Raw genomic sequence first — 25,108 nt, 5'->3', positions numbered from 1 at the left:
AAACATTTTCAGTATTCATTACAACATTTAAATTAATTTAAATACCAATTCTTTGGGGTGTGGAAGTCGTTGGAACAAGCTCCTTGCTCTAAGACCTTGTGGCAAGTCAAAACTGATATATAAATTAACAGCTGGTTGAAGCTTACGAACTCAAAAGAAGATAGTTTCCCCTCAAATAATTTTCTCCACGAATGGAGGGTCATCCTGTATTTTTCCAGAATTCAGTAACAGAGGAAGATATAATTGAAAGCAGGGAGTGGTGCAGTGGCCTAGAGGTGGAGCTCTCACCTCACAATCGGGAGGCTGCGAGTTCGATCCTAGGTAGAATCAGCATACACAACATTCCTTGTGGTTTGTTGCCCAGCATAAAGAATATATTTCCTTGTTGCAAATAAGAAGGGGGAAAATCCTCAATATCCCAAGGATTTGTTTCCATGGTTTATATCCCAATTTAATGGAAGAAACTACTAGGCTGAACGCATACACCCTCAGTATCCCCACCTTGAATTAAAACCATCACACAGAAATAGCATTCATAGTTACGTTTGCTGAGTTCAGAATTCTACTAAGAATCTCCTTCCTTTTAAGAATGTGTACAGGTAGTCCTCAACTTACAATCATTCATTTAATGACCATTCAAAGTTACAACAGCACTTAAAAAAAGTGACTTATATCTGGTTTTCACACTCATGACTGTTGCAGTAGGCCTGTGACGACGTGAATTCAGGAATTTGGCAACTGGCATGCATTGTCCCAGAGTCATGTAATCTTGCCAGTTGGCTTCCGACAAGTAAAATCAGTGGGAGAAGCCAGATCCACTTAATGACCGTGATTCACTTAACAAATATATCTCAGCGTGATCCATCAAAGGCAATTTTTAACTTTCCCAGTTAACTTTACCAGCAAAGTCAGTGGGAGAAGCCAGATTCACTTAATGACCACATGACTGACTTAACAAGTGAATCTCAGTTTGATCCAACAAAGGCAATTTTTAATCTCTTGTAAGCATTATGCTGACAAAACGAACTGCCATCATACACAATTGCCGAATCTGTTTTTGGAAGAACACTCTAATTAGGCTTAATAATTCCAGGACGCAGCCTGCACCGATCACACAATCGTCTTCAGGGCAAGTTAGCATGATGGTTCTGCTTTTCAGCTGACATCTCTAGGAGAAGCTGTGCGTAAGGAATTTTCTGAGTTGCACTGTTCAGGTGACGGCAATGCCAGGTTATACAAACAGCAACTCCCTCCAACTATCTCTTAGTGTAGCTCCCTCAGCAGCTCCCTGTAATTCCAAAGACCATAGCTGGCACCCCTGGTATAAGTAAGCTCCAATATTGTAAATAAAAATTTGTTACTACAGCTCCAAAGACAACCCACGGAGAGTATATTTTAACTAAGTCATTTACCTGTTGAAGGCTGGCCTTGTTTAACCCAGGTAGCAAAAGTCTGGTGGAAATTCTTGTTCTGCTGGAATGTTACTGTAGCTGGAGATCCCATTTTGGTGGCCAGCACTACTTTGGCTCCACTGGGCATGGAGCGTGGTAATGGGCCTACTACAACTTTCTGAGGAGTGGAGACTGTTGTCACAGCACTGCTAGTTGTAGTAGCTGTAGCAGCTCCACACACGACAGGCACCTGCTTCTGTTGTTCCAGACGCTTCTAAGAGAGTTAAACATCATGATATCACAAAGAACGGCTTCCACTCATCCATGCAACTGTATCATTATTCTTATCCCAAAATACAAAGGTGGACAACATTTGTAATTAAGAAATGTACAGGAAAGAGGGACCAAAAAAAAAGCAAGGTCATATCATGCATATGGGCAAAATGTAGTGGGTTTTGTTTTTTTGGAGGGAAGGGAGCAGGGGTAGTCAACCTTTTTATACCTACCGCCCACTTTTGTATCTCTGTTAATAGTAAAATTTTCTAACTGCCTACCAGTTCCACAGTAATGTGCTGTGTATCGTCGTCTGCACATGCCTCTTGCGCATCGTGGATTGGGTTTTTGTGTGTGTGTGTGTGGGGGGGTGCTGGCTACCAGCTCTGCTTGTCTGTTACAGCTGGGTGGTGTGGGGGGAGATGCGCGAGATATTCTGGGACGAGGCTCTTTTGTTTGCGGTTGCACTATAGCGCCATTTAGTTTCACTTACGTAACATTAACTAAACTTATGCGCGGGCAATAGTATATTTTCAGAAATTTAAATTGTCATGGGGAATTTTATGAAAACCTAAGGAAAATGTTTTTAAATAATGCTATGAAAATGTTTTAGTCAATTAAATTAAAAAAAAGGAAAGTGCTTCAGTATTGGACAAAACCCTACCACCCACCATGAAAGCTGGAACGCCCACTAGTGGGCGGTAGGGACCAGGTTGACTACCACTGGAAGGGGGTGTATTTTTTTATTTCGGCAATCATACCAGACATGGTCTCAAAAATAAGAAAAAGTAGATTTGAGATGTGGCCTAGAAGTTGCCCATCCCTTATACAGACCAGGCAAATTAAGGCTAAATTTCATTTGTATTTTTTGGAACCAAACACTATTATTAACATTGTTAACTCTCGACTCTTTTTTCTGCTGTTTTCAAAATGGACTGTGATGTATGTATTTCTCTCTCTCTCTGTGTGTGTGTGTGTGTATGTATAGACAGACATAGACTGATAGTATATATGTGTGTGTGTGTGTGGGTGCGCGTGCATGTATGGTTATATATTTATTTTCTTTCCAGAGTAGGCATTAGAATTTCATTTTTTAATGTGTACCAGTGTGTTCACAAAAAAAAGTGACAATAAAGGTTATCTTATCTTATCAAAAACAACTGGACAATTATGTAAATATGCAAATACAACTGTGCAATAAATGTACAAAAGATAAGCTCACTCACATCGTTCTTCAGGACATGCCACTAATTTGAGATAAAATATTTTATAAAGAAAAGCCAGCTATAATGGATACATTGCCATTACAAATTTTCAAACTACTATTAGAATACAGAAACTCTTATCCCCTGAAGTCCTGACCGTATAAAACCTGCTATATTGTAATATTGTAAAACCTGCTATATTGTAATATAGCAGCTAAGAAACTGACCTACAAAGAATATCCCTAGAGCTCCTCCCTAGATTGGTAGCATTTCTGTAACTTGGCCTTTTGAAACTCCAATTTTTGTAGCACCGTTTTAGGATGGCATTCATGAAAAGCAATAAATATTTCTATAAGTTAATTAATTCTGGCCTGCCTGAGATCATAAATACCTAATCGTGGTTTTTGTCAAAGGATCCCCAAACCTTTAAAGCAAATTTTCAGCAGCAGTCAAGAGTTGTCCAAGTTGGGAGTTTCTGGCCACTATTTGAGAAGCTTTTCATACAATTCCCGCTTCTCTTCCTTATGTATCCAAGTCCCCACTCACCACTTGTAAGAAAAAGCACTGGCACCCATTTTTTGATAGCTTTCTAAGAAAGAATGTGTGAGGAAAGGGAAGCCCTCAGATGACTTTTGAGATTCTATATCTGGGGTCCTCTTTTGTTTGGACTGGCAGCATCCAGCTCAGTTGGCACTTTTTACTTGAAAGAATTCCTCCCCAGAACATCCAATTCACCAGATTCCACAACATGGCAGCTCTGGATCCAACCCATTGTAATATGCAGTACTTGGAACACTCTGTGAAGTCTTTTATTATGATGGTGAAAGTGAAAAAAAATAAGTATTCAATTGGGGTATGTTTTTAAGTATCAGTTTTTCTTTAAAAAATCCTCTTATTTGATACTACATTTTTTAAAGATAACAGGGCCTGCAGTTATTATTTTAATTGGGCAATATTATTTTATGGCATACTACAGGCACTTTGGATAAAGCTGCAATTCTGAGATGACAGAGACTTTATCTTGAGCAACTGTAAATTGCCTAGAATCACTGTGAGCGAGTAGTTGGCTATATAAATTTTCTAAGTAAACATACGGATCCAGAAAAGTTAACACAATCCTCTGTGCTATTAATGTAGTGGATTGGGCCCCTTCACTATCAGGCTAGAGAAAGCTGCCACAGAGATTACAGAAGGGAGAGTTTAGTAAACGGTGAACACCTCCAGGAGGGAAAGGCATTTCCTTCTCAGTGGGAAAAACATGGTAGGCTTCCTTAAAGAAGCCATCACTTGATCTTTAGAGAACATTTCTGAGAATATGCGTACAGCTGCAATGACTTCTGAAATGAAATGGGTTCTCTGAATCTCTTTCAGACAGGATTCAGGCCCAGGTATGGAGCAGAAATAGCAAAGCTTGCCCCTGTCTGCATGGGATGAAGTTGCATCAATAAACAAACAATAGCCCTGATCCCAACTGGACAAGAGAAGTAGCAAAGCTCGTGACCTGGTGTCTATGTAGATATGGATAGGAAAAAATGTAGTGGCTGTGTACTAGGAAGCTAACAATACAGAAATTAGTTCTCAGTGGAGGTTGTGCTACCCCAGACAGAGCTAACTTGCAGTCTGAGGGATTTTCAGGATACCCCCAGTAGTAGATAATAGCCAGGACTTTTGCATAATTGTATTTGATGCATCAACTGTGGTCATTCTTGAATAAGGAGACATAGTGGCTATTCAGTCCAGCCCTTGTCATCATCTACCTAGATTATTGCAATGATTTCTAGGTAGGCTGACCACCTGTTCATCCAGTATGAGCTGGAAGAGAAGGCTCCTCAAGTCTCTCTCCAAGGGAATTAAGTGACATACAAGTTATAGGAAGATTATGAATCAATTTTGTAAATAAAGACTTCTGAAAATCCGATACATATTTTTCTGCGTGTATATGCGTGCAAGGATACCCATACTATTGAGTGGTTTCTGACAGCTGAAATCTTTTATTAATACGAATACAGTTCTAATTGTGTTGCTATACTATAATATTTAACTAAAAGTTGGTATGAAATAGAATGTCTTCTAGAGAAGTAAGGACTGAACACTTTCCTACAGTGTTTAAAAGAACTTTTTATGTCCTTGTCAATAAAGCACATGAAAAGAGAGTGTTCTAATTAATCATTTCCCCCCACCCCCATTTTTGCTTTTGATATTATTGCTTGTTTTGTTCATGAATGCCAAATCCAGCAACAAGTGTTCTGTTTCATTTTATATTAATACATAGCCTGACTTGGGTGAGCATTTCACTTGGAAAAGCAAAATGGATATAACACAAAGAACCAATGACACGTAAGAGAACAAGCAACTGTTAAAAAGAAATTTAGGAAAATGACAGAGTTAATTACCAGACAGATGTCAGCCTTGGGTGCATGTCTCATTCACAGCAGATTAATTCTGTATCAAGGGTTATATAAATATATCTAAGAACCCCATTTCCATTCCAACATGGAAGTGTTTCTGATTGCATACTTGGTAGAACGCCAAAAGTTACATTCACCAGACCCTGCCAAATTAGATATTCTGTCAACATCTACCTTAATAGCTTTGAAACAGAAATTTGGAGAGGCATACAACCTTGCAGAAAAGTTTCCACATGAAGTATAATGTAAGCAAGTACAACAAATTTGAAAAATCTGAACTATTAATTTATATTCCCACTATGGCGTTTTATATCATTTTACTCATAAGAACGTAAGAAAATGTTCAAGGAAGACACACTTCCATGCTAATTTGCTAATTGTACATAAATGCAAACTTTTTACAGGTGGGACTTCTAAAAGGCTACCCCACCTGTTGGGCAGCCAATCGTTGCTGTTTGAGTTGAGCCTCCATTTGAGCCTTGAACTCCTCTGCCTTCTTCTGTTCACTAACCTTAGCCTGTTGTTCAACCGCCTGGGCCTTTTCCTTCTCCACCCTGCAAAAGAGAAGTATAGAAAATACCGAGAATTATCAAGGAATTACAATTTTTATATCAAGAGAACTAATTTCCAAGCTATTAGTACAGTGCATCTTAAGTTCCTGAAATTTTCAAATGTCAACATGATCTAACCTTATAAATTATTCTTCCTTTTGAAATATTTTATGAATGCCCTAAAACCTGGTCCTCTGCAAGTCTAAAGGAAACTTGGATCTAATGAAAATTTCCTGCTGGAAGAAAAAAGGGAATGTTTCATTACATTTTCCCTATGTAGCCCGGGTTGCTTTTCCTACGCCATTCCCATGACAAAAGAATTAGAGAATTCCATTCATATCCTTTAGAACCAACTGCTGACCACCTCTGAATCTAATTCAAGACATTTGCCTGCAATATCTGATTTGCCTGCTGCATTGGTTGAACTATTTTATTGTCCAGATGACACTGTTTACCTAGATGAAACAATAGATGATATATCTTTAGTAAGTCAAGTAGGGGTTTAAGCTTAAAAACTAGTTTGGAAGAAAGGTGCCCAAACTGAGACAGGGGAAGATAACCCAATGCATCAATTCTGATTAGCATCAGACAATACTGTTATTGTGGTAGGTCTTATGGAACTCGTTGTATGACAAATATGGAAGGACTTTATTGCCTTGTGTTAAAATAAGCCCGGCAACTCCTAAAAGAAGCACAAGGAAATGAAGGCGAAGAAAGTCATAGGATATAAAGCTACAAAATGCTATCGTTACTTATTTATTAAATTCATAATGCTGCCCATTCCATTAATAAGGCAAATTTTGACCTAATGATGGGATAAATGAAAAGGGAAGGGATACTGAAATTTGGCAAGTTTCCACTTTTCAAAATTTGATTTTCTTGAGTACAAACAAGTTTTTTTACAAAGGAAACTTGGAAAAACAAAACAAGATTTTGGACCCGAGTAGAATTACCACAAAGCTGGAAAAAGGAAGAGTATACAAAAGAAATTAACTATGCAAAAGAATGAATAGAAACGAAAAAATACGAAACCAAAGTGACTGTATTTTTATTAACTTTTATTTTATTAATTTTATTAACTGGAATCAGTTTACCAGCCTCTGTTAACAGCTATTTTTTTAGCATTACATTCATTGAAATGAAGAAACAATGGCTATCAAGAAGGGTATTTTTTTTCCCTGTTTGTATTTCCTGAACTGCACTTACAGTTCTGTGATTTTTCTGAAGTTTCACTTTGTTTGTTAAACCAACTGGCATAACTCAAATGCATTCAAATACTTACCTCGGTAGAGCTAGAACAGGTTTCAGTTGTCACCTTACCTTTCAGAAAATGCTTTTATCTCCCATAATTCCAACTCCTCCTCTGCCACCCAGGTTTCAATGATGACTGGTCCTGTTTGTTTTGGTGTTTCGGGCCTTTTGGGCCTCAAAGCACTTGATCTAAGACCCTTCCGCTGAGGGGTTGGCGTTTCTGACAAAAAAGCGACATCAATCAATTCTCAGTTAAATATCAGTATGAACATAGGTCACGTTCATCCAGCTAGGTTATTTGTGTATTTTATTCACATGTTTACCTTTGGGGGCCTCTGGAACACCAATAGGACAAATAATTTTCCGTATGCAGTACTCTGATCGAATCCCATATGGTCCAACATCTCTCCGTTTGATTATTTCAGTTGTTGTAATTTCCATTTCTGATGTTTCTAGAAATATATTTGAACATTCATTCATCCACCCATGTAAAAAGACATTACCACAAGTGTTAGCTGAAATTCTGAAGTTTTGGTTTAAAAATTGCACATATAGTTTGTTTTAGCACATTTGCAGAACCCTGTCCTCACCTCCCCCCCCAAAATAACCCCGCTCTACTGGTACTTCATATTTAACCTCCATTATTGATTTTAAAAAGTTTTAATCAATTGTGCAGTATGTCAGGATGCTCCTTAAAATGTTGTAACTTCAAGCTTAAGTTACTGATTAGGTGAACCTCGTAATGAAAGCGAAATGAAGTACAGAAATGTGACTGATATTACTGGATTTTACATCTAGTCCTCAACTTACAACCATTCATTTAATGACCAAAGTTGCAACAGCACTGAAAAAAGTGATTTATGACCGTTTTTCACACTTTAACAATTGCCTCAGCAAGAGAAATTTTGGCTCAATTATGGTTGTAAGTCTTACATTTATTTGATGAAAATAGCTGCATGTTTTGAACATAAGATCTTTAAGATAGTATGCAGAATAGCTATAATTTTAATAATATTAATTATTTAAAAATAATTAATAATTGAAGAGTAACAAAACAGACAAAAAAGAAAAGTCTACTGCAATTTCTAACTGCAAAAGATTAAAATAAATGAGAAACAGAAATATCTTTTCTACCGGGCCAGAAAATGAGTAACTCATTGACTAATTCAAAACTCTGCCTTCTATGGCCCTTGAACCAACTTCAAAAAATGTTTGTAAAGCAAATAGTTGAGATCTGCATCAGAAGGAATCTATAGTAGCCTGCTGCATTTGGAGGCAAGAAAACATCTGCACAGAACTAGAGAAAAAAGGGAAATGCCTTTCAGTATTGTGATGCCCAAACAAATTCTGAAAGTTCACTGACAATAATCAAGACTCAATCCCAAACTCCATAGTATTCTCCCTCAGTATCTTCTTGCAAATGTAAAGCAGTACAGGTTTATCAATTAAATGTCTAATATATTAAAAATAAATCCACATTAAGCAGTATTCTCTTAGAAGCAGTCTATACATGTTACACTTTAATTAATTAGTTAATTAATTAAATCTTTATGCCACCCATTTCCCCTACAAGGTGACTCTTGGGAAGCTAACAAGTTAAAACAAGTAAAAAATAATTAAATTATTAAAACATTAAAAAAATTATACAGAATAAAATATTATTAAAACTGTACTAAAACCAAAACAGTTTTAACTGGTTTTGTACTGGTTTCACACTGTTTTCTTTTTAAAAAGTTATTCTGAGGATCGGTTTTTAAACTGACATCTGTCTTGTGTATACTGAAACTCTGGAAATTGACAAAAATGCTTATGGTATTTCTGACTATAACAAAAAGTTATCCTTCAGTTCCAAGATACTGGCTCAATCACATACCCTGGGCCCCAGGCTTCGCCACAAAACCAGATCTTTAGGGCCTTACAGAAAACCAGTAGGGACATAGCATGTCTAATCTCCAGGGAATGATGTTATGCTGACCTCCCAATATTGATGGAATACTGAAGGAGTGAAAGACTTAATAAAAATGAGCCTGACCAGCTAAAAGTCAAATTACAGATTATATTTATATTCAGATATAAAGTCCTAATAAACAATGTTCTATGGAAATGAGTACCAAGAACTTGGCTATTCTTCCCTTCTGTTTGCCCAGCAACAAAGACAGCTCTTAAATCTGTTAAACCAGTATTACAATATTCCAACAGACAAGATGCAGCTCTCTACAAACCAGCAATGCAAACCAGTTTGCAGTTTTAGTTTATGGGTTTTAACCAGTTCCCCCAATTTAGATATCACAGAAAACCCATGGTTAAATGAACTGTGTTGTCTTTTATGCTTGAGTTTGATTTCTAATACCAGGGAATGGTTTCCTCTGAAACCAAGGTCAGCACGCTTTGAATTTTCTGTTCAACAGAATCCAGGTATGATGCAATACTAGAGTGCGCCAGTGGTCGGCATTTCTGAGTATCTTTTTAATAAATATCTTTCTACTTAAACAACAACAATATCCAACTTTCTTGCTATATAAATTTTTTTTTAGTTTGTGTTTGGTAGTGTGACCAGTTTCTTATTCAATCATGGACTGAAATTTGTTTCAGTTTCATTCATATTCATCCAAGTGTGATATATTGGGTAGGAATAAACCCAAAACAGAATTTCATAATAATTGATTTCAGAGGTCTAGTTCCCATAATATATTACGCATTTTGAAAAACTGTTTAATTATCCAGATTTCTGAAAGTCAACTCTACCTGTCCGTGTAGTTCCTCCTCCTGGTGGAGGTTTGGCAGCCATGTCATCCCACTTTAGGCATGCCCAGAGTAACCTCAACATGAGGCTTACCCCTGCTAAAGATTTTACAGTCTGAAGTCGGTACCTGGAAAAAAACCAAAAAGAAATTCATTGGCTGCCCCCCTTCAATATCCTAAAAAACAAAAACAAAAACAGCTTCAATGCCATAGATCTTCTGAGATAAAATTAATGCTTTCTCTCAATCATAGTTAAAAATTGATTGATCAAAAATGGAGTGTACTTTCACATATAGTAACATACATAGTACCAGCAGTGTTTACATACAATGTCTGACTTACAACCATTCGTCGAGAGACCATTTGATGCTACAATGGCGCTGAAAAAAGTGACATATGACCATTTTTCACTAATGACCGTTGCAGCATCCCCACAGTCACATGATCAAAATTTGGACGCTAAGCAACTGGCTCATATTTATAACAACTGCAGCATCCTGGGGTCATATGATCACCTTTTGTGCCCTTTGACAAGCAAAGTCAACGGGGAAGCCAGATCCACTTTACAGCCATGTTACTCACTTAGCAACTGCCATGATTTCCTTAACAACGGTGGCAAGAAAGATTGTAAAATAGGGTGAAACTCACTTACCGTATATACTCGAGTATAAGCCGAGTTTTTCAGCACGTTTTTTGTGCTGAAAAACTTCCCCTCGGCTTATACTCGAGTATATACGGCTTATACTCGAGGTTTTTTTTTTTCTTTTTTTCACATTTTACCGGACGGAAGCCCTGCCGGTGCAGTGAGAGGCGGGCGGGGGCCGCCAGCCTTCTCAGCTGAGGAGGAGGTTTCCCAACGGTAGGTGCCTCATTCCACCCTCGGCTTATACTCGAGTCCCCAGTTTACCCCAGTTTTTGGGGTAAAATTGGGGACCTCGGCTTATACTCGGATCGGCTTATATTCGAGTATATACGGTAATTGTCTCACTTAGCAATATAAATTTTGGGCTCAATTGTTGTTGTAAGTTGAGGACTACCTGTATATAGATCTATGCTGCCACATGTTGAATTCTGCTCATTTAAATGCCAAGGTACAGAATATTTCTAGAACGGGGGATCAACTAATTATAGTTTTACGGTCTTAAATATTTACTGAAACCAAATTAACATGGTATTAGATGTTTTTGTCGTGGCTTTGATAAGCTGACCAAAGAAGGTAAGTTATGAAAAAAGCATTATTTTGCAATGGCAATTTGAAAATTATTTTTTCATGATTTCAAATTTCTAGTATTGGTATGCTCTAAATAATACTATTGGCATGTATTAGAACACGAACTGTGATTATTTTGAAAGCTTTCAAGCTCTTGGTTGCTGTTAAAACGAGGTTTATCAAGCAAAACCTTGTTTAATAACATAAAGCAAACTTACTACACAAAGCATTTGTCTAGCCATAACAATTCTGTCGCCCCTCCCTGGTCTCATTCCACTCTATCCCAGCCACAGGACTAATCAGGAAAGGAATAGGAATAATTCTGTACCATAACTCAGAACTGGAGACCAGAGTTTTCCATCCATCCTTTTGGGTTATTATTTAAAAAAATAAATTTTTGCAGTGTTCAGTTCTTCAGGCTGCATTCATTTTAAAAGACTCAAATTAAAAAGAATGGGATTCTAGGATATTTCTACTTTCTACCGTGTTTCCCTGAAAATAAGACCCTATCTTAAATTTTTTTGAACCCTGAAATAAGCGCCTGGCCTTATTGCCATGCGCTCAAAAGCCCAATTGGGGTTATTATCAGGGGATGTCTTATCTGGGGGGAAACAGGGTAGTTTTTGGTCTCAGTAGTACTTTTCAGCATATTTAAACTTTACAGTGCATACCTCTGCAAACTCTCCTGTTTTGTCATCACTCCACATATCAGATATTTGCATTAGGTACAAGATTCCCTACCCCAATTCTGTTCCATATTCTGATCGAGAAGCAGCTAATAAATCTTCCTTTCTAAATACACATACAAGGAATATAATAATCTTCCTGTTAAGAACAGGTCCAGTATCTTAGGGACAAAATCATAAGCAATTAAGATTTTTAAGTGATGACAATTAAAATACTGGATTATAATATATTCACAACACAAGCACAACAAAATCTTCTCCCACTCAGTGTTCTTATAATTTTTTAAGATTGTTATAACAGTGTACCTCCAAGTGATACCAAAAGTTGGTCTTGGGGATGGATAAGGCCAGATGTCCAAAGCAGGCTTAGCGGTGTAGTTGAAACAAGGAACTTCTCTAATCCCTCCTTTTCTTGCTAGCTTCTTCAAGTCATCGCTGGGTAAAACAAATATGCTCTTTTTGCTGCTTTTAGTAACAAACTTTCTATAAGACGGCAATGCTGTTCCAGAACGAGTTTTTTTAGGTCTTGAAAACTTCATTAGTTTCACTTTGTCCCTTGTGGAATATTCCTTGCTGACTGTCATAGAAGTCACCAATGTTCCACTCGGGGTTGTCAAGGAATCAGTTACTGTCGTCGTAACCACGGTTTTACTATGCTCTTTTACGGAAATAACATCGGTTGTGGGAGCGGTAAGCTTTGTTACAGTGGTGGTGGTTGTGGTTGTTACAGTGGATATGGAACAATTTTCAGCTGATGACACCACACGTTCTTTATCCTCCTTGACTGCTGAAAGCTCTGACACTTTATAAACAGTTTTTGACTCTGTAGAAATGGTAGACGTGGTGGTCACTTCCGTCACAACCGCTTTCACTGCACTCTCTCCATTGATGTTTTTAACCCTGTGTGTCTGCAGTCCATTCTGATCAGCAAAGTCGTTACTCAAACTAGATTCTTCGCATGAAATTACAGGCGAGAGGGCAGCCTTCTTAATACACGATGACTCAATCTCCATGCCTTCTGCTTCACTACTTATACTGTTCTCGTTACAGGAATGGACAGCTGTGAGGGATGCATCATCAACCGGACTAGATCTTTCAGAAGAACACTGCTTCCTTCCACTGTCTTGAGCAGACCGAGATGTATCCTCCTGAGGTAAAACACCGCCTCTAGGATCACAGTCGGGATCCACAGAACTCCGCACAGAAAACTCATTGTCTGAATGTCTTCTCTCATCCACCTCTTCCACGGCGATATCTCCATTCATAAATGGTTTTACAGATTCATTAGAGGGAAATGATTTACCTAGCAGATTGTTTTTATTAATATTATTGACTTTAGAGTCAAGGTTACTCTCAGCTTCTTTTTTTAAGCATTCTTCATTTGGTAGTACTTTAAAATCAGCATCTTTTCCATTCATCTGATATGCGGCCGACTTTCCTCCGTCCATCTGGACATCATGTTCTCCATTTTTATTGTTGTTTTTATCAGCAATGCTTTTAATCTGATCAATGCACTTGCTTATGGAAGTTGGAGGATCACACTTTGCCTGTTCTAGCTTTTCACCATTTGTTTCAGCAATTTTAGAGTGTGTAATTTCATCAATGATGTTTTCTCCTATCGTGTCAGGAATCTGGGCTTCAAATGCCTTGTCTGAAATAAGCTCAGTACGTAATGATTTTAGGCCTTCCAGGGCTTGCTTGGGATTTAATGCAATCTTTGGTTCAGATGCATCTTCATTGCTTTTCGGTAGACTCGCATTTGTGTTATTTGCTGCATGATGATCCTCTAAATTACAAGCTTCTACAGAATCACAGCCCTGTTTTTCAGTTTTTAAGGTTTCATTTCCTTTCTTAATGAAAGATGCAGTCTCTTTTTCACAGTTCTGCTCAATTCCCTCTGGCTGCGTATGATGTTCACAATTAGGCCGTGTGATTTCCTCTGAACTTTTTTCATTGTCCCCTAACACACTGCATTTAGTTGATTCTTTATTGTCTATTGCTTGAGAATGTTCCATGGCTGAATTAACCTCCTCCTTACTCAGCACTTTATTTTTTTCCATATCCACTGGTTCAGAAGCACTTCCATGAGCATTTGCTGCTATCAAACATTGAGAATCTGAGCACTGATCTGAAATGAGGCCGGATTCTTCATCTAAAAGTCTATTCAAGCAAGACAAGGATTGGACTGATTCACTGGTTTTACTGAAGTGGAGGTTGTTAGGTGACAAACAGTCCTTAATGGGATCTTCAGATTGCTTTGTACCTGAAATATGGGCTCTCTTTTCATCTGTTTCTGCCTTAGCTAATGGTAGGTCATCTGTATTTCTTTGTGGACTCAGAGATTTACAATCTGAGGAATTGGAAGCAGCTTTAAGCTTAATTCTTTCCAATCGCTGCTTTTCCTCTAGTGTAAACTGTTTTACTCTTCTTTCAAGTAGTCCATCTAATTTTGATGTTTTCACTTTCCTTTTGTAACATGTCCTTAAGTGAAAACCTTCACTAACGTTTATTAAATCTGCACTGATGGGAGTTTCTTCACATTTGGGGGAAGTATCCATTTTCACTTCATCTACTTCCATAGGTTCTTCCTTGATGTCTTTATCATTTTCAGAGATTCCTTTTTCATCTATAAAAAATGTTTAATCAGTAGGGCACTTTATGAATTAACACATATACTGACAAACCCAAGTCCCCAACCAGGGCAGCTTCCAATTATACAATATACTCCCATCATTATGTAAAGCAGGAGTGGGGAACGATGGCCCCTTTTCGACCTATGGCTGATTCAGGAATTCTGGGAGTCAAAGGAGCCATTGTTCCTCATCCCTGATGTACAACATCAATAACAATAACACTTAAGACTTATATACTGCTTCACAGTGCTTTTAAAGCCCTCTCTAAGCAGTTTACAGAGTCTGTATATTGCCCTCCAACAATCTGGGTCCTCATTTTACCAACCTTGAAAGGATGGAAGGCTGAGTCAACCTTGAGCCTGGTGAGAATCAAACTGCAGGCATCTGGCAGTTAGCAGAAGTAGCCTGCAGTATCTTACTCTAACCACTGCGCCACCGCAGCTCATAGTTGAACTATGTAGAGAATCCTGGAAGTCCGAAATCCCCATTTGGAATGAATTCAAACTGAGGAAGACTAATCTAAATTGTGACTAATTACATATTCTTTTGCAACAATGTATGCAGGCATATGGAATTAATAAAAGCACTGTTTCTACCATGACAAATTATTTTCTCTAGATTGTCTTCAAGTAAACACTGCACACATAAACATTTCACTCAACCATGAAAAGTGGTTTATTAGATGTTTATTAAAGCAGATAAAAGTGCTTATTACCTTCCTTCACTTGATCTGATTTTTCAAAATGTCCGTCAATTTCAGCTTTTTCTTCATTTAGTTCATTTTCTTCCTTGGTTTGACTTTTCTTCGTGGTCTCAGAATGTTCAGTTTCTTTTTGGTCCTTTTTATGTGGTTCATGGAAGCTCTTTATTCTATCTTTCAAAGAACAGTGCTCTACTTTTACTTTTGCTGGACTTTTCCTTTTATCCAATTCATGCTGTTGTTCTGTGATAGCAGCATTGTTCTTTGCTGATAAAGAAATATGCAGATACTCACATGATTTTGGTCACTTTGTCAGTATAAGCCTCTCACACAGGCATACACTTTCAAAAGACTTATTCCAAGCCTACTACTATATTCAGAAATAGGACTACTGATATTACAGTAGCGCTCTAGTCCCCGCCCCCCACTTTGAAATGCAATTTTGTTCAATAGAAATGTTACTGACCATGAAATCGTACAGGATCATAAGATCCAACAAGATCTTAACAGAGGAAAATGGCTAAACCCGACCACCAAAAGTATTAAAAGCTATTGTCTATTACCACATAATAAAAACAGTTAAGTTATTTCTGTATCAATGATAACGATTAGAATTTTGTTTGCAAAAAGTTTCTGATCTTGTAGAAGCTCTCACTAGGACAGGGGTGTCAAAAACTTGCGTCTCACGGCGTTGTCATGTGACGTCTCGTGACTTTCCCCCCTTCGCTAACACAGTGGTGGGGGTGGCCAACATGTGATGCATCTGGCCTGAGGGCTTTGCGAGTTTGACACCCCTGCACTAGGAAAAGAAGAGGTGATTTTGTCCCTTTTCCTTCTGCTGCAGTGCTTTCTTTCCTATCATACCAAAAGGCCCCCTAACCTTCCAAAACAGATTTTCTGATCACATCAGAAAGGGGCTGGAAAATTAATAAAAATGACTTTCATCTATGGAAACATTCTATTTGTCAGAGTCTGCTCTATATAGCTTTGAATTTATTACACTGGGGTTTACGATATATTACTAAAACCATATATTTTCTCTTTAATTACAACATTTAATAAAATTAAATGGACTAGCTCTAGAAATTTGATATGAAACCAAATTACAGTAGTTTGCTTCTTCCATTATTTAGAAAGTTAGGACACTTATATGAATAATTAGTGACTTTTTTTTTTACAGCAAAACCATATTTAATTGATAGAAACAGAGTATTTTACAGATGTATATTTTTCTCCTGAAATGCTCGCTGTAACTAGAAAAAAATTAAAATATTATAACGTTGTTTGAAAATACATAGTGAAACATGGTGTTTGATGTTTTAAACCTCACTTCATATTTCAAAATCATAGCTGCATTTTGTAAGGCACCCGGATATAATAAAATTAATGAAATAATAAAAATGATAATGATGATTTCCAGCACTCACCAAGTAGTAACTTTCTATAACTGACATTAGTATTTCCAGGTAATCTGGGTACAAATCTATGTACATGTGTTTTACTAATCCATATCCATCCACCATATCCTGTTACTCTATATTCTTCTCCTTTTTGTTTCCAGACCTATGAAAAAGTTGAAACACATTTTGTTAATTTTCATATGAATTTGCAGCCTTACCACACATAAAAGATGGCTTTGAAATAAAGCTTCAATTTTTTTTAAAGAAGTTAACGCTTTATTCATTCAAGTCCTAAACAACCGTTTGCTTGGCAATTTATTTTTTACAATGAAAAAGTCACATAGCACTTTAGAAATAATTGGTTAGGAGTGCACACGCCCCTGAGAGCAAACTGCCTCTGCCTAAAACAGAAATCCTTTTCATCAGAATGAAAAGGTGACAATAGAACTTATTATTCATGTTTCTTGAGCATAAAAAACAGCTAGCTTTAGAAAAAATTAATAAAACTGTCTTATGTCTACTTTATGAATTCAGCTAATGCTGAAACTGAAAGTTTATCTAAGGTCTGGTGCAAATACATGCACCTTAGTTAACAGCCATTCTTCACTGCCAGAGGTTGGTATATCAGGAGCAGACATGACTTGAAAAAAGCAGAGGAGTAATCTTAAATCCTGATTTCTCTAGTTTCCTTGGAAGTTAAAACAATGCTTAGGTTCTCAACTCTGATTAATTCAAGTGGTAACTGGCCAGATATTTAAAACTGAACCTTTGTCTTCTCCTTATTATCTTGCTAAAAGGATTGACCAAGAATATTCTCTTTTAAATTACTGTGATTGTTAGCACTGAATACTGTTTCAGTGGTAACCATACATCTAATCCCTCGTTTAGCTTGATTATCTAGGTTAGCAACCATTTGCAAATATGACAGCATATAACAGTAATTAAAAATTCATTTCCACCCAATGCACACATTTATAACCAAATTTCATCCGCCTGACAACAATGCATGCCTGGCATACTGCATAAGAGAATTTTATTTGAATGAGACTGCAGCAACCAGTGGTCTTCGTAGTCTCTGTCTGTTGTCTCCCTCCCTCCCTCCCTCTATCACATGTCCCATTAGTTATGATTCTGCTTAATCTTCTGTCTCTGGAACACAATACAGACACTAAAGGAGAAGTGTGTCTATGTGTTATATGAACTGCATTCAAGAAGGCAATAAATACAATTTATGTATTAGTTATAAAAAAATCAGCTAATAATTTATTACAAAGAAATCTGAAGCAGTTTACAAATCCTAGGTCTGGAATTAAACTAAAATAAAAGCTGGAACAAAAACAACCCATTAAAAGCAGCATTATACATGGTAGGGAAAATTAATAACCAATATATATAGGATTTTTAAAAAATATGCCACCATGTTGGGGTCTATTACAGGGGCTAACCACAACAATGTAAGTCTTAATTAAGAAGTTACAAATCACACATATACATGGACACCAGGCTTAAAAGAGCAAGTTTACATTTATATAAACCAAGGGATCATATGGAGTAGGAAAATGTATGGCTCTCTGGCTATTCCTGAATTATAATTTCCAGTATTCCTCAATATTGGTAAGGTAAAGGTAAAGGTTCCCCTCGCACATATGTGCTAGTCGTTCCCGACTCTAGGGTGCTCATCTGTTTCAAAGCTGAAGAGCCAGCGCTGTCCGAACACATGTCCATGGTCATGTGGCCAGCATGACTAAACACCGAAGGCGCACGGAATGCTGTTACCTTCCCACCAAAGGTGGTCCCTATTTTTCTACTTGCATTTTTTATGTGCTTTCAAACTGCTAGGTTGGCAGAAGCTGGGACAAGTAACGGGAGCTCACCCTGTTACGTGGCATTAGGGATTCGAACCGCTGAACTGCCGACCTTTCGATCGACAAGCTCAGCCTCTTACTGAGCCACCGCATCCCTTTTTCAATATTGGTAGTATTGCTAAAATACAGCAAAGTCTGGAGATTTAGCTATCTACCTCTATGTTACCTTTCAGTTTCTTCTCCATTGTCAATCTGCCCATGCCCTTTAGATGCTATTTTCTAATATTCAAATGGAATCTGTCATTGAAATCCATTCTTCTACATATAGCACAGAACTTGATGTTCTTTAGAAACTTATTTCAGGCATCTGCTACTATCATATCACCTTTCTTCTTTCTCAAAATTTCTAATTTCTTCGATCTCTCTTCACAAGATTTTTCTTTATCCCGGATCATTTTTGTTGTCCTTCTTTGAATTTGCTTCAGTTTACCTGATTTTTTTTATTACTGTTTGATTTCCAGGACTAGATAAAATAGTTAAAGTGTCTGAGAAAGAAAGTGTCTGAGCATACGGTGCAAATATTACTTCACATGATTTGGAATGTGTATTTTTATTGATGCAACATTTGCCTCTTGGGCAGTCATTTCACATTTGTTTTTGGTTGTCAGTTTTGTCCACTGGGCCTTATTTTTTGTTTGCTTGATTCACTTTGTTATGAACAGCTGCATCCTTTGTCAACTCTTGTGATGTCACCTTTCTTTGATGTGAGAAACCTTTGCCCTCTCTTTTCAACTGGGTATGCTGACTCATTTGCACCCATTTTCCAATTTTTAAAATTTAGGGTTGCACTTCTCAGGCAGAAATTGTGACAAGCCTTAGGGGGTCACAATGGTTAAGAGTTCTACCTTTTGATGTAAAAGTCACCCACAATGGTTAACAATCAGCTCTCAGATCACAAACCTTGCAAATACCAGTGTTTCGGGATATGATCCTTTTACTCATCACACATGAATACACGGTCTGTCAGAACTGCCTATTTTTCCCTATTCCCACAAAACTCAGTGTACCTGTTTTCACAAGCTTTGCAAAAGGTTTCTTGAAAGTAAAAGGGAAGCAATTTTATTCCATAATTTACTTTTCCTTCTTGCTCAGATTCTGGTTGTTAGAATTTCCACGAGCTAAGTCAAAAGTCAGCACGTTTTAATTCTGTGATCTTCTCAGCCAACTGTTTTAACAACCATCTACATACCATGCTTACCAGAGTAAGAGAGAAAAAGATCACACACACTCTTTTGGGGGATATAGGTTTGCCATTCCCAGCTGGACTCCTTTAGAAATTGACCTCCACTCAGAATTCACTGGGGGAGAAGAAAAAGGGTCCATCTAAGAATTTCCCTTAATTAACTCTAACCACATTCAATATCAAATAAGTTTGGTGATCAAATGAGCAAGATTACATCCCTAATGGAGTGAGGTCCGATTACAGCAGCACTACAAATTCATTCAAGTCCCTTCTTTTTTTGCTTATTGTTTTACTGCAATTATTTCAACTCTCATTCCGTTAATATTCACAGCCTTTTAAATTTACACAAAAAGTAGCAATCTGCTAAAATAAGTTAGTTTTTTAAAAAAGAGAGAGAATAATGTTATGTAGACATAATACCTGGTGTTTGATGGGAAAGGTATATTTCACCCAAGTTGCTTGTTGCATGGTTTCTTCTTCCTCTTGTTTTCTCTCCTTTTTTTTCGCCTTCTCTTTTTCTTCCCTTTCAATCGCTGTCATTCTGCGTAACCTAATCGTAAGATACAAATAAGAGTATTTAAGGTATGAAGCTAGCCTAGCATTGTCAAGTACTCAGGGAGAGATTATCGGAACTGCTTTTATACACACTCAGATATGTTACCTGGTGTGACCCAAGGACTCCCTCCAAATGGGCAGCATAACAACTGGTTTAATTGCGCATTCCAATATAGCCAGGGCCAATGCAAATTCTCTAGGTTTGCTGCACATCTGGACAGCTTTGATCCAATTCGTCCTGTGATTGGACAAAAATATGAAACACAGTAAGTAGGTTGTGTTCATTAGGCCATATTCAACAGCAAAACAAAAACAATAAAATAGCAAGCAGCAGCCACACTGATGCAAAAAAAGCCAACCTTGAAGTGATGGTATAATTTAACCCTATCTTCAATCTCAATCCTGAGTCTATTGGTGTCTATAGTATGATAAAATATAAAATCTGATGTTATTTTCATTCAAATCCCTTCTTAATGTCCCCCCCCTTGCAATGTCTTTTCTATATCTGTTCTTTTCTTTGCAATAGAAGCAATATTATTATTTTTATGTTTATCTTATTTTTACTCCTTTATTTTTTCTTTATTTCTGCTGTGTTGAATGTTCAATCGAAAGCTCCTCAACTCTGGCGTGTTTTCCCATAATTTAATGCTCCTATGCCCAATATAACTATGAAAAACATAAATGTCTTTACCTGTGTGAAGCCCAGTTGGGATGGAGGAATGAGGAGGGGATGTTATTCTCTAGCTGAATTATTGTTAATCTTAATGTAGATATTGTGAGAACTTTTGACCCATGGACAGAACCATTCCATTTGAACTCTCCGGCAGGACTTAGACAAAACTTGTGAGAAAGGTGACGTCTTTTGTCATGGTCTTCTCGGTGTTGATGTTTATTCAGAGCAAAAGAATTGGTAGCATATTGATTATGGTAAACACGATACTTCCCTTCTTGACCCAGCTTAAAATAATTGCTGATGCCTGCTTTCATTACTATTTCCTTCTTGGTATTCATTCGGGAAATTTCCCCTTGAGAATTAACCACAAGCACCTTATTGAAGTAAAAAAACAACAACAAAACTTAAGAAGAGTTTTTTTATATAAAAACTTACATCACAAAGTTTTAAACAAGAGGCAAAATTCTACAGCCTTTAGGACCTACTATGTTAAGAATGAGCAATAATGTTTACTATGGCATGTATTTGACCATATAGGGTTTGCCTCGTATAATAGTTCAGTCTCCTACATACCATGGTAGATATTGCTTTTAAACCAAAAATTGGTTTCTATACACTTAACTCTATTGCCAGGTTTACCATTATCTCTTTTGAAAGAAATGTTCTGTTTTTCTTTTTATTTTATTTCTCTATTATTTGTAATACTTATAGTCTTTCTGGAATTCAACAATACAAGTATAGTGATAATAAATAAACACACGAACAAACCTCAATAATAAGCTAGGCTTGCATTTTTGACCAAAAGAACATGAGCATGATTCACAATCTCCAATAGCAGCACAGAATTTTTGAATTCCAGAACAAAGAAACTGAAAGCACATGTTTAGGAAAACAAGTACCATTCGAGATTCAGAAGCATACAATAATAATAATAATAATAATAATAATAATAATAATAATAATAATAATAATAATAACAACAACAACAACAACAACAACAACAACAACAACAACAATAATAATAACAATAACAATAATAATACACATGTATAACTTATGTGCATAGCTATTGATCCTTCATTGCTGGCATTTCCATGCATATTTGTTTCTGGTTTTGTCTGTAACTCTTATTATTTTGCCACTTCAATGAATCAGAACACTTTTAATTTTCCAACACTAATACAAACCTCTTTGCCTTCTTTAAAAAGCTTATTTGCTTCATGTGCTGCAGCAGCAACCTGCTGACTTTTCAGCTGACTGAGTTTGCTATCTGGATTTCGTAACCTAGTGACCATTCGCGTTGAACCTGGAGTGCCTATTCCACTGTTTGGAGAGTCACTTCTCTCACCATTAGATTTATCGCCTATCGGGGGAAAAAAAAAAAAGCTTAAATAGAAATATACAAGTAAGTAAGGCAAATGAGCACAGCCAGTTTACACTAAAAATCAGCACCCAGTACATTCTTGTGATTATTAAGCATTATTTGTACCTAGATCCTCTGAGTTCTGAGAACCTCCTTCAGTGGTTTCCACTTCGTCAGAATTCTTTACAGATTCACTCTGCATAGAATTTGGTTCATTGCTACTGCTGTTTTCTGGGTCTGACAAAAATGCTTCAGCAGATAAATCAACGTTCAGATTAGGAATTGTCTTAGTTGTTTCATCTACAAAAAAAAAAAGCCAATTTAGGTACATAGTATTCACTTGAAGAACACTTTCAATATAGAGACATTAAGTCTCATAATTATACGTGATAGATAAATATCTATTATTTTAGACTGGAACTGGGGGGGAAGAGGGCAGATGATGAGAAAAGTTATAAGGGAAGACAACTGCCCACTCACAATATCCTTAATATTAATTAGAGTTTATTTCAAGAAATCATGTTGACAAGCCACCATCTGTCATAATTTAAATATAGTTAAGAGGTGGTTATGAAACTGGAGAAATTTGGGTACTTTGTGATTAATAATCTTCCCCACTAGGAATTTTTAATCCACAATTCTTATTAGTACAAAATAGTAAGATTTTGGATTTTATAATGCAAAGCATGGGTCATTTATATTTTATTACAAATACTAGCATTAAACAATCAGTTAATATCATTAAACTATCAGTTAATGCAAATACAGTAATGTGGAAGATGTTCATTAAACATATTTAACCAATGTTTATTAATTTTGCATCAAAGTTTATGTTAACTAAATTTGTGCTAATGAGTCAGTCTTGATTCGTGGTAACTGCCTGGATAGGTTCCTGTAGGTTTTTAGCTAATATTTTTGGAAGTGGCCTGCACTGCCTTCTTCCTAGGGCAGAAAGAGAATGACTGATCCAAGTCACAAAACACGTACAACATATCTAGAACTCACAGGCTCCTGGTTTCTAACCTGGCTCTTTTAACCATTAAATCAAACTGTGTATCTTATGGAAAGTAAAACTGTAAAAATAATCAGATATATAACAACCATAACTCCAACAATAGCAACAGCATTTAAACTTATATACTGCTCCATAGTGCTTTACAGCCCTCTCTAAGCAGTTTAGAGAGTCAGCATGTTGCCCCCAACAATCTGGGTCCTCAGTTTACCGACCTCAGAAGGATGGTAGACGGAGTCAGTCCGGAGCCTGTGAGAATCGAACTGCTGGCAGTCAGCAGAATTAGCCTGCAATACCGCATTCTAACAACTGCGCCACCACAGCTCAATAAACTCTGAACTTAATAACTATACAGCGATAAAGAAAAGCAAACAGTATTTAACTCTAGGAAACTACTCATTCAACTCAAGACACAAAAAACCAAAACCATCTATGTACCTGAAATAGCCTTAAGAACTTCTGATGCTATGTTTTTGTCTGTCTTATTATCATCAGAAATTTCTGAATCACATCCTACTGTGTTATTCCCTTCAGAAGCATCAGCCTCTTCTGCAGAAACATTTGTGATGCTGCTTCCAGGAAGTGATAGTCCAGAATTGTTTTCATCACACGCATCTGATGATTCTATAGGAAACACATGGATAAAAGTTCATAAGCATTTACCAATCATTTTTTATTTATATCCCATCTTTATTATTTTTCTAAATAACTCAAGGGTGGTGAACAATGTTAATTGAACTTGAACTGAAAATAAATTCATAAAAATCTGCTAGTATCATCTGTCCTGAATAGCATCACTGGAAAATTACACCTGATTCTTCAGTGAAAAAATAGCTGTATTGATTATAAAATTTAAAATGTTTAAAATATATCAGCATTGCTACTGAAACAAATAAGCAGGTATATCACTATTACCTTCCTTTCCTCCTTTTTCAGAACTTTCCTCTGTTACTATTTCCTTGTTGACCTCCATCTGTTGGTTTGAAAGTTCTTCTTTTCCATTCTCAGTATCTGTGCACTCTTTATTTTCAACCGTAGCTTTTTCTTCATCAGCAACTGAGCTTCTGTCCTCTAATAGTTCCCCTTTTCTGCCTCTGACTGCTTCCATAATTTCTTCTAAAGCAAACATGGGGGTAGAAGATGAATCAAGCCCAACTTTTTTAAGTATGAGTACCGTTGATATGTTCTAGTTTTGCAATGCACCATGACACCCTTTCAAGACACAGAAGTATATATGTGGCAGATCTATATGTGAAAATAAACTGAGTACAACTGAGAGTTGGTAATTATGCAGCATTGTGCCCATTATTAACTTTTTCTACCTTTTTTTTAATGGGGTGACTTTTTCAGAAATGTCGGTACTAGTCACATGGTGTCTCAAATTTATAATTTGAAATTTATAATTTATAATAGTTTACAAGCGAAATTCTAGTCCCAATTATGATCACTTAAGGAATATCTGTAACTTTCTAAATTTATGCATCAGTAACAGATACAGAATATCTGAAGAAGAAATAAGAGTTGTATGTCGATATTCAAGAAATAACTAATAGAAATACAAAAAGAACTCCCACGTGGGAGATTTCAACCTGAACACTGGAGACGAAGAAGTGGAAACCGTCAGTGGATTTCTTTTAGAAGAAAAGAATGAGGCAGGTGGGTGGGTCATTCCATGTCAAGTGGTCTGGGGCCCCCAGGTCGACCATCACGGATTTTGATGAAATTTGGTGTGAACACACACACACATCCCCAATGAACATTGGTAAAATGTTATGTTTGCCGATGCTAAACTTGCGGAGATATAGTCATTTGTATGACCCCATACCGCAGACTTCAACAGTATGACTCTGAGATTTCAGCAACTTTGATTTCTTCTTTCGGAACGTATATATATTTAAGTCTGTGAATGTTTCACCATGTAATTTTGTTTCACCAAATCACCATGCAATGGAGTTGGCGGCATGACTAAACGTTTGGCTGTTCAAGCCAGCCTCCCGTGACCATAAA

General features: G+C 36.9%; 1 protein-coding gene across 7 annotated transcripts in view; it reads right to left on the bottom strand.

The window, feature by feature from the left end:
* The window catches only part of BPTF (bromodomain PHD finger transcription factor), a 90,795-nt gene that overhangs the window by 32,562 nt on the left and 33,125 nt on the right, over positions 1-25,108 (bottom strand). For 3 of the 7 annotated variants that reach the window (XM_058166697.1, XM_058166701.1, XM_058166702.1), the window contains exons 4-18: positions 24,017-24,217; positions 23,540-23,725; positions 22,216-22,389; positions 21,914-22,089; positions 20,745-21,100; positions 20,160-20,291; positions 19,919-20,048; positions 16,478-16,613; positions 15,066-15,317; positions 12,024-14,343; positions 9,825-9,949; positions 7,403-7,531; positions 7,149-7,299; positions 5,708-5,831; positions 1,413-1,665 (exon numbers count right to left, since the gene is read on the bottom strand). In XM_058166697.1, coding sequence (XP_058022680.1) covers positions 1,413-1,665; positions 5,708-5,831; positions 7,149-7,299; positions 7,403-7,531; positions 9,825-9,949; positions 12,024-14,343; positions 15,066-15,317; positions 16,478-16,613; positions 19,919-20,048; positions 20,160-20,291; positions 20,745-21,100; positions 21,914-22,089; positions 22,216-22,389; positions 23,540-23,725; positions 24,017-24,217 — 4,845 coding nt within the window. The remainder of the gene's footprint in view (positions 1-1,412; positions 1,666-5,707; positions 5,832-7,148; positions 7,300-7,402; positions 7,532-9,824; positions 9,950-12,023; positions 14,344-15,065; positions 15,318-16,477; positions 16,614-19,918; positions 20,049-20,159; positions 20,292-20,744; positions 21,101-21,913; positions 22,090-22,215; positions 22,390-23,539; positions 23,726-24,016; positions 24,218-25,108) is intronic. The other 4 variants (XM_058166700.1, XM_058166705.1, XM_058166699.1 and 1 more) reach the window with 3 other exon arrangements.

Source organism: Ahaetulla prasina, chromosome 2 (genome assembly GCF_028640845.1).
Source record: "Ahaetulla prasina isolate Xishuangbanna chromosome 2, ASM2864084v1, whole genome shotgun sequence".
NCBI lineage: Eukaryota > Metazoa > Chordata > Lepidosauria > Squamata > Colubridae > Ahaetulla > Ahaetulla prasina.
The sequence above is the reverse complement of the archived record's forward strand: the minus strand, read 5'-3'. Positions and strand labels throughout refer to the sequence as shown.